This window comes from Chaetura pelagica, unplaced genomic scaffold, assembly GCF_000747805.2.
Source record: "Chaetura pelagica isolate M959 unplaced genomic scaffold, ChaPel_1.0 scaffold177, whole genome shotgun sequence".
In the NCBI taxonomy this organism is placed as follows: domain Eukaryota; kingdom Metazoa; phylum Chordata; class Aves; order Apodiformes; family Apodidae; genus Chaetura; species Chaetura pelagica.
This window is the reverse complement of record NW_009953803.1, coordinates 1,392,212-1,402,389: the sequence shown is the minus strand read 5'-3', so window position 1 is coordinate 1,402,389 and position 10,178 is coordinate 1,392,212. Positions and strand designations below refer to the sequence as shown.

The following is a 10,178-nucleotide window of genomic DNA, read 5'->3' as shown; positions in this document are numbered from 1 at the left end:
GGAAGGGTTGTGCCCTCGAGGTGTTCAGCTTGTGTGAGATGCAGAGTTTACAAATAAAAGCATTTGTCATTGTGCTTCCACAACTGGAAAAATACCCTTACCCTATGACTATACATGTTAAGGTGAAATAGGCAAGTTAGGCAGTACTATAGAGATGGATTTTTTTTTGATGATTGTGTGTGTGTGACCTAACAAATAATTATTATTGGGAATTATTTTCATATGACTTAGAATGTTGCTCTAAGGGTACTAAGGTCGTGTGCTCTCCCCACCCTGAGCCTATAGGTGATACTTCCGCAGCAGTTCCGATTGCCAGGGATGTTTCCTCTCGGGAAACCTGTCTGGGATTTTGATTTTGAGGAAATCCTGGATACACTTCTCCAGCTCCTCCTCGATGGAGAGCTTCTCCTTCACCGCTTTCTTCTTGCTGGAGTTGGACTCCCGGGAGCCGGAGGTGAGAGTCCGGAGCAGGTCGCTCTTCCTGCGGATCTCGGACTGTTGCAGCAGCTGCACCGGGCCCTTCTTGGCCGGCCGGTCCAGAGTCTGTATGTTGGGCTGGCGGGTGACGGGGCCGCAGATGACGGTCTCCTGGGGCGAGCTGGCCTCGGACTGGCTGTCGCAGCTGGAGCTGGACAGCTCGTTGCAGGAGGTGCCGCTCTCGCCCTCCTTGCCGCCCTTGCCGTCCTTGCAGCAGCAGTCGCAGTGGGACGCGGACCAGCGGGAGGGTTCCCCTGCAAGAGGAGCAGAGCACCTGGGGTTACCGACACCTCCGAACCCGCCCGACCCGCCGGCAGCCACGTCCACACGACAGGCCTCGTGACCACAGAACAAGCCTTTTGTAACTTAATTAAGAGCTAATAGATGCTAATTTCACCTAACGAATATTCCCCAGCAATGGTCAGGCTGCGGGTGAGCCGGGAGGCAGAAATTCACCAATTCAGTTGGGCAGAACAGCAAACCCGGGGGAGATCTGGGTGCTGGGAAGGAGGGCACCCCGGGCAGCAGCGCTGAGCCCGCCGGGCTGGGCACAGCTCGGGGCCTGCAGAGGATGCTCTGGGTGCGCGGGGGTCTCTGAAGCACAGACCCCAGAGACCCCCAAGGCCAGGGCCAGGTGAGTGCCCAGCCAGGCTGCTGCTGCCCCGCGGGGGCACTGACACCGGGAGCAGCAAAGGTGAACAGATTTCTTTCTGATTCATACATTTTTGACACCTGTAGAAGGTGAGAAGTCGGTCTGCACAGTTACACATGTGCTCAGAACCCGCAGGGCCAGTCTGGCTGCAGCCCCCCCCCCTGTCCCTGCCAGCATCTCGCAGGGCAGGGACCAGCCCCCTGCTTTAATTGTACCTACAAAATGGGTTTAACGTGTGTGCTGGAGAGACCTTGATACAATCGTTACAAGAACAACATACCAGGCCAGCTGGAGCAATCCATTGACAAAATCTAAGGACAGAGGGAAAGTTGTGGAGAAAACTGAATTGTTCTTTAGCATTTAATGAAGTAGGGGGAAAACATAACTTTCATGAGGTTATCTTCAGGTAGCAGAGGAAGAGGAAAGAGAGGTTCCAGCATGAAGCAATAATACATGAAAAATACATCTGTGTCAAGTAGGATCCAAGTCAATTACCATGCCAGGAAGCTGGTTCTGTTAGCTAAACAGTTCTGTAAAATGATCTGATTCAGCTCACGCAAGCTGAGCTCTTCTTTGCCGCAGGTGCAGGAGGAAAAGCAGGGGTGCAGCTGCCTGGGTCACGCCCCACAAACTGCCCTTGCTACAGGTGACAGGGTCAGACAAGGCTGTGACACCCTCTGCTCCCCCACGCTTTGGCAAACAGCTCCAGACACGGGCTCAGAAACTGCCAGGGAGCCAGAGGACACGGGCTGCTCCAGGGCAGAGCTGCCAGAGCCCTTGCCACAGCCTGATCTAAAGCCTGATCCACGGCCTGATCTAAAGCCTGACCCATAGCCTGGTCTAAAGCCTGATCCACAGCCTGGGTCTAAAGCCTGACTCACAGCCTGGATCTAAAGCCTGATCCACAGCCTGATCTAAAGCCTGATTCACAGCCTGATCTAAAGCCTGATTCACAGCCTGATCTAAAGCCTGATCCTGGATCTAAAGCCTGATCCACAGCCTGATCTAAAGCCTGATCCACAGCCTAAAGCCTGATCCACAGCCTGATCTAAAGCCTGACCCACAGCCTGGGCACCAGTCGCACGGATTCACCAGGTAAAGGGACGTGCTGGGGATGCACTCATGGGGCCACAGAGTTTCCGAGACTGTGGGGTAAGGAAATGCATCTACAAAGTTCTGACAAGGAAAGGAAGTTTGACATTCTAGATACTTCACACTGGAGCTAATTTTATAATTTTAAGTAACTAAATTAATCTCTGCATGACATCAATTAGTTGACATCCGAGCAAAGCAAAACGATTGGTCAGTCTGAGAGAGACTTTGACCAACTTGGGAATCACAGGTACCTGCATGTACCCAGTCTGGGGTGTTGTGAGGATGATGGGCAGAGCTGACAGGAAAAATAGAAATCTTTCTCTGCCTGTTGCAGTGAGAGGACAACACCTGCAGAGGCATGAACCACACAGGACCCCCAGCCAAGCCAGGACAGGTGCTGAGCCCTGAGACCGGCCACTGTCCCAGCAGCAAACTGAGCATCATCCTGATTTACCACATAACTCATTAATTAATGTCTAAATGCTTTGAGAGTCTTGGATAAAAGGGGCTAATTAATTCTGGCCTGGCTCTCCTGCTTTTTTCCCTGAGCTCAGCACATTTCTCTCCCAGTGCCCTAATTATAATTATTATTATTACTATTAGAAGCTTCTGAAGAAGCAGCAAAGCCTCTGATGTATAATTGACACACAAACCATCAGCCATCCAGTTTCTCTCTTCCACTCTCCCACTTCAGTAACAAACACACTGCAAATGGGGAACAGGGAACCCCTGCGAAGAAGAACAGCTGCAAAGCAGAAAACTGGGGAGGAGAGAGGAGGTTTAATACAAAATTAAATTAGTCCAAGACCTGCAAACCAAAATCCACAAAGACTTGTGTGAGAAACCTCACCCAGCCCCTCACCCAGCCCCTCACCCAGCCCCTCTCACGCACGATGGAGTTTTGAAGTGCTGAGTAAATTTGCTGTGTAAATGCATCCACGTCTGGGACTGGCACCAGCTTCAGCCCCTACCTGTCCCAGCTGATTCTCCCAGATTAAATAAATTATCCAGCTGCTACATTGGAAAGAAATCACCTCCCTCCCATTGCTCCCTAAGTCCCCCTGGGAAATGCAGAGGGAACATCACTAAATGTGTGAAACCTCTGGATCCTGGGAGAAAGGGATGAACACTTCAGAGGCAATTTGTCACTGTCAGATGCTGTTGTCTTCAAACAGAAATATTCTAAAAGAGCTTGGTGATGTTGATGACATTTGCACCAGGAAAGTGCTCAGCTCCATCACTTCAACACCTCCCTTCATCTTGACACCCACATCCCTACATTACAAATTACTATTAATAACACACTACATAGAGTTAATTTTCCGTTCTGTTTCAGACTAATAACAATGCAAGGTTGTGATATTCCAGAATGAACATTACAAATTACTATTCTAAAATAAATTTCAAAATTATTATTTTTTTATTTTTTTTTGCTACTGAATTTGAAATGAAAGTAAATGTTGATGAGGGAGCAGGTGCAGGGGGATGGAGGGGCCTTCCCAGGCAGCTTCAGCCTTACCAGCAGAAGAGCTCATTGCTCTCACAATTACATGCCTTTTATTCAGCTTCTCTAGTTTTCACAGAACATTTTCCTGAGGTTTTTTGGGGCTTATGGTTGGTTTTAATTTTTTAAGGAGTGCTGGTTTTTGTTTGTTTTGTGGTTTTTTTCCCAGGGGAAGAGGGATGGCTGAGCCTGTCTTACAAAGTCATGAAGGGCAGGTTTGTTGCTACAGTTATGGCCGCAGCAATGAATTAGCAACAACAGGCACGAGGGCATTTCTTGCTCAGAAGACCCCTCAGCAGCTGCAGGACACAGAGGAGACACACCATGCACTTGCTGAGGCAGACAGAGGTATTTTCAGCACTCAGACATTCATTGCTCTTATGTGCGTGGGCAGCACTAACCTTTCAGTCTCTGACCATCCTACTTTGAGCCATTTTCCTACCCTATTGTTCTCAATCCACTCTCGTGCATTTATGTTGTCCTTTTATTCTTTTTACTGCATCTTCTGCTTTAGGGTTTTGTTGTTGCCTTTGGGTTTTTATTTCTATTTCTCATTCTTTTTCTTCTTCGGTGCCCCCATGACTGTTCTCAGCTTTCGCTGTCTCACGCTTCATCTCTTCTGCTGGGGCTGATCCCCATTTGAGCAGGAATTCATAGCAGTGCCCTGGTAGCCAGGCCCAGCAGTAAGTGGAAGAGGGTAACCCCCACCCTGAGCCAGCTTCCCCATGACCTCCATCCCACAGAGCTCCCATCACCTGAGAATACAAGGGGCTGCTGCCTTCTCCTCCAAATGAACCTTAGTTTCTAACCCTGTGCAGCAAGTATTCTCTTTTCAAGACCAAAAAATGAAGTGTTGAAGCTTTTAAAAGCATCACACATTATTCATATGGTAAATAAAAAATGGATTGCCTCTAGGCCTGAAGCTCAGGTAATGCTGGTAAAGTGACAATTTGATTTAGATCACTCACTCATACATGCACAGTGCCTCAGTTTTTTGCATCCATGCATGAATTAAAGGTGCCATGATTGATGAGAGACCAAGGCCTAATTGGTGTTTTAATAAATACATTCTGACTTGGTAATCGAGCTAGATTTATCAGCAGAAAATGCCCCTGTCTAAATAAAATTGCCAAGGTAAAGCTTAGGAACAATGACAAATGCTGTGCAAGTAATTGGCTCTGGGATCAGTGCTGGCAGCAGGATGGACGTGTGGGAGCTTTATTTGCATTTAGGATCAAGCATCTTCAGTAAAATTTCAGCAAGCAAACAAAACCAGGGAAGGACTTGACAGAAATGTTATTGGTTTGAACTCTGCCATATGCTCAAAGGCAGCAGGGAGGGGAGGGAACAGGCAGAGGCTGCAGCCAGGCACAATCAGAAAGCTCAGCCCATTTTTCACCCTTCTGGGTGCAGCTGCACACCTGGGTGCTGCCTTGGCCAGGACAGATCCCTGGTTCCTTTTTAGTCCATTCTATTCAAATAATTTTCTATTTTAAAAGCTTTTTCCATTTGAATGCTTGGAACTTGCCAACCCAGTGCAAAACCCCAAAGGGTTTGCTCATCGTCTGTCTGGGTGCTACAGATTGCTACAGTTGGTGCAAGAGAATTTCAGCCAGTCCCTGTCCAGCACACACACTTGTATCAGGAGTCTCACAGTCCATTGTTGCTTTACCATCACTCTTGGGATCTTTCCTAGAACACCCAATTCTGGAAATGAACTTCTCTAAGCATATCAAATTTGTCTGAATATAAAAATAAGTTCCCCAAATGGTGGAGAAAATATGAGACCTGGTGTTAAAATACCAGAAGGCATATTAAATGAGCCAAAATATTTATCTACAAATCTTTCTCAAAGTAACGTGATGAAGTTAAGATTCTGGCTGAAAAGAGATGCACAGGATGTAGCAGCAGGACAGGAAAAAACAGCATCTGGAGAAACAGGTCAGCAGTGCTCACTGACATTGTCAGACTGTTTCTGAAAGTTGTGATGTATCCCAAGTCATAAAGACTTCTTGCACTTTATAACAGACGCTTTTTTATCAGAGGAAACCCACCTCCATGGTCAGTTTATTCTTTTGGGCATCATTTAACTCTGCAATAAACATGCTGGCCTGTCCCTGCAGCCCCTGTGCTGGCTCGGCCGCAGGCACAGCCTGTGCCCTGGCTGCTCAGCACTTGTCTGGAGCACAGAATAGCTCCTGGGGGGACTCTCCAGCCTCCACACCCTCTGATCCAGGACATGTGGTGAAGCTTCAGCCCAGAGGTGACTCCAGGCAGTTTTCCAGGCAGGCTCTGCTGCAGTCCACAGAGCTTTTAAACAGAGACTGGAGCGTGGCAGGAGACCCTGAGCTCCACACCCAACCCTGCACTTGGGTATTGCCATGGTCAGGAAACTGTTCTGTCCCTGCCTCAGAAGATGTGTGCTGATGCATCAGCAAAGGTTTCCATTATTAGTTCAGGGCATCTGTCAGCTTTCCATTGTTTCTGATCATGGTGTCTTCAGATCAATCAACTTTGAAACCTCCTCACCAGCCTAACCATAGCTGCCTGCTTACCCAGGTCCCCCTCTGGTGCCACTGAACAGTCTTCCAGGCTTGCACAGCCCAGATCTCTCTGCCTTCCCACATTGTAGTTCTCATGCACAAAGTAAAATCCTTGGCCAGCCCTAAGCAAGAGCACAGCTGAGCAATACCTTTCTATTCCCCCCTACACTATTCAATGGCAGTTGAGCAGGCATTTATCCTGAGGAGAAGAGTGAACAGACTGGTTTGGGGGAGGAGCTGCAGGGGTCTGACTGCTCAGCATTCCCAACAGAAGTAATAATCCAGGGAGCAAAGCAGTGCTGCTGGCTGCCTTGTGTTGTACTCCCCTCTCCAAACACTGGGATTAGAAACACTATTTGGCCATCAGGACTGTGGCATTTAGGTATATCTTCCTCTGGGAAAATGACATTGATATAAAAAACTGATGCAAAGTCTCTTCTGCCAATGGTGTTTGCTTTTCCTGTCCTGTCAAACATCGTCAAGCTCATTTAAGTTTGATGCACAGAGAATTAATAGCTGCTACTACCAGCATCTTCCCTCCTCGAGTCCAGCCTTGCCCTCTCAAATTTGACTTTTAATTTATTTTTCCTGTATGAATACAGGACAGGAACCCTCTGGCAGTGGGGCTAGAAACCAGGGCAGTAAATGCAGGCAGACCATGGATCCAACTCCCACAGCTGTTTTGCACTGACACACTCCTGATGTTTATTAAGAAAGAAATTCCAATAATCCACTAATTGAAACACAGGTAAACCCAAATTAGTCTGAATAATCAGAAAACTCCTCCCCTAATTTTAGAACTCACACAAGCAGATTCCTCAGCTGCTAAAGCACAGAAATTCAGAATTAGATGAGTGTCAACAAAACATTAACTCCTAACTGTGAAGCTTGGGCAGTTCTCCCAGCACCCTGACACCCCCCAGGCATCCAGCTGGGCCCAGGAGCCTCCCCGAGAACTTGACATCCCTGCCAACACAGCACTGACCCAGGACAAGAGCCTTGGAGGTTCATACACAGTTACAGACTTAGATGTAAAGAACAGTTTACGTTCAAACTTGAGCCCCGTTTTGGAGACCTGTTTTAATTAGCAAAGCCACAGTGTGCATTACTCCTGCTTCTTGAAGACAGATATAATAAATTGCTGGCAGATGGTTATGGTAATATGGGAGCCACAATTTTTGAAAATTAGAACTCATGAACTAAAAAATGCTCTGGAGATACGGAGATATCATGTCAGCCTGTGTTGTTCCAATTAATTGCAATCAATTGCTAATTGAGAGCTATTTTAAGACTTGTCATTACTCTGAACATAATGTAGAATAATTTGTGAGTTCCCCTTTACCCCCACCACAAATTACACTGGTGCAAAGAAATCTCAGGAAACAGAATTGGAAAAAAAAAAGAGTAACAAGAACCAGATTCTGATTTTCTTCTGCCTCTTTGGCAGGTATGATAGAATTAGGAACTGTACATTTTAAAAATGAAAGAGACAAGGAATCTCAGGTACTTCTTGGAGCTTCATCTCTAAAACTTTCCAGAACAGCAGCTCTGATATTACTGAATAAAAACATTTGCTTCCTTTTTGGATTTCCAGGCAGCACAAATGTTGCATTTGTTGAAACCAATTTGTTCCAAGAACAATGCACCACAAACCCAGGCAATCACAGGGATGCAGTATTAAAGGCATAAGGTGAAGTGGAGCCTGTTTTTTCTGTTACAACATGGGAAGGGCTTGTCCAAAGACTCTGGAGAGGAGCTGCAAAATTTCAGAAGCAGAAAAAAGAGAAGCTTAAATGATACCTAAATTAATAGGTGCCTCCCAAGGCCTCAAAACAAGCCTCCAAACCCACCTTCCTGCTCAGCAGGCATTTAGACAAGTGCATGTACTGATGGGGAAAGGAAGCAGCCCTTGGAATTAATCTACTGGGCAGCAAAGCAGTTGGGCTTGTGCCTTTAGCTTGACTGGCCTCACAACAACAGCCCCCAGATCCTGGCACAGTTACTTCAAAATAAAACCAAACAACCTAAATAACTGCAGAGTGTTCAGCAATAGGTTGGATGTTTCCTGCAAAAGCTGGTGGAGCCAGCAAACCCAGCAGGGCTTGGAGTCAAGATGCATTCCCAGTAAGACCAGTGAGTCCAAAGACAGCAAGTCTGTCACTCAGCATCCACATCCAGACACTCACCAGCTTGACAAACTGTTTCATGATGTCAAGTAGAAAAATTCCCAGGCAAAGTGATAACTAATTCTTAAATCAGGAGTTTCTGCTAACAGTGCTGGTGTCACCCAACCAGTAAGCCTTTTTTGTAAAAATAAAAAAAGGCAACAGTCTGCAGTTCTGCTGGCTTTTCATTGCATCTTGTTATGCTGACAGTGGGAGCAAACTCTGCCTTCATTTTAAGACTTAAGACAAACGTTTTTTTTTCACCTGATTATTTAATCTCATACTCTCTTGCTATTTTCCATTTCATCCCCATATATAAATATACACTATTTACAAATATACACCTCCCTGGATTCTGTCAATGGCTTCTGTAGATAATGATGCTTGCCATCATCACATGGACAAACTCACCCCCTTTCACCTCCCATTTGTTCTGCTCTTTCAGTCTTCTCTGTTGCTCCAGTTTCTTCTCTCATTTTTTACTCTTAGTATCAAGTGTTTTGCTATTCCTGGAGTCCCAGTAATCACCTCTTTGTCTCTACTCCAGTGCTGTTCACAAAAGTCACCCCTTCCATGAACTGTTTCCAGGGACTCCTTGGTCAGGTCTCCACCTGGACTCTTCAGTCCAGTTTGTCTTCTCCCTGGGGTCACCAACTCCTTGTCTCTTTACCAGCCCTTTTCAATCACTTTACACACACACAGCACGGGGGTTTATGACACTAAAAATTAATAACTGAGCTGCAATGCCAGGCAGTGAGCTGTTATAACTCACCACTGAAATGACTCCGTTGAAAAAGGTGGGAGGGAGATGACATGAATTTAAACCCAAGGTTCCTAAGAGTCAGTGAGCAGAGCATTGCTGCTCAGCCTTGAGGAGCCAGGAGGGCTGAGCAGCCCCAGCCAAGAGGGGCTCTCCTGGCTCCAGGGCTCCCCACTTTGCTGGGACAACCACCCAGGGTGCCAGAAAACCCAACGGCAGTGCTGGGTGTCACCTGCACAGGTGACGGGCAGGGCGGCAGGAGCAGCACAGAGTTACCAGCCCCCGGCGAGCTCATTAGCAGCGTTTCTCTTCTGCCCCGTTTGGCCCCGATGTCACCTCCCCGGGGCTGAGGGCAGCGGCAGGGCCGGGGGAGCAGCTGCCCTGATGTCTGTGGCTCTTACGGAGGGAGAAGAGGCGCGGCTGGAAAAGCTGCTCATTGAAAACAATTCCTTTGGAAACCACTTTCTCCTTCCCTGTTTAAAGCCACTCCTAATTGCCATATGGTTTTATTTCTACCCGGGGGTTACTGTCACACCTGACATCCCTCACCCACTCAGTGCTGCACCAAGGGGCAGGTGAGCCCCCCGGGACACCTGCGGGCAGGAGCTGCTGGGGCTGCTGCCCCAGGGCTGGCTCCCCAGCAGCACAGGTTCCCCAGCAGCACAGGTGCCCAGCAGCACAGGTTCCCCAGGTTCCCCAGCAGCACAGGTGCCCAGCAGCACCGGTTTCCCAGCAGCACAGGTTCCCCATTTTCCCCAGCAGCACAGGTTCCCCAGTTTCCCCAGCAGCACAGGCTCCCCAGGCTCCCCAGCAGCACAGGTTCCCCAGGTTCCCCAGCAGCACAGGTTCCCCAGCAGCACAGGTGCCCAGCAGCACCGGTTTCCCAGCAGCACAGGTTCCCCATTTTCCCCAGCAGCACAGGTTCCCCAGTTTCCCCAGCAGCACAGGCTCCCCAGGCTCCCCAGCAGCACAGGTTCCCCAG

At 48.0% G+C, this 10,178-nt stretch overlaps 1 protein-coding gene across 1 annotated transcript in view; it reads right to left on the bottom strand.

The window, feature by feature from the left end:
* Positions 1 to 279: 279 nt before the first annotated feature.
* The window catches only part of KCTD16 (potassium channel tetramerization domain containing 16), a 56,758-nt gene continuing 46,859 nt past the window's right edge, over positions 280 to 10,178 (bottom strand). The window contains exon 2 of the mRNA XM_010001233.1: positions 280 to 731. Within this exon, the coding sequence (XP_009999535.1) occupies positions 280 to 731 (452 nt within the window). The remainder of the gene's footprint in view (positions 732 to 10,178) is intronic.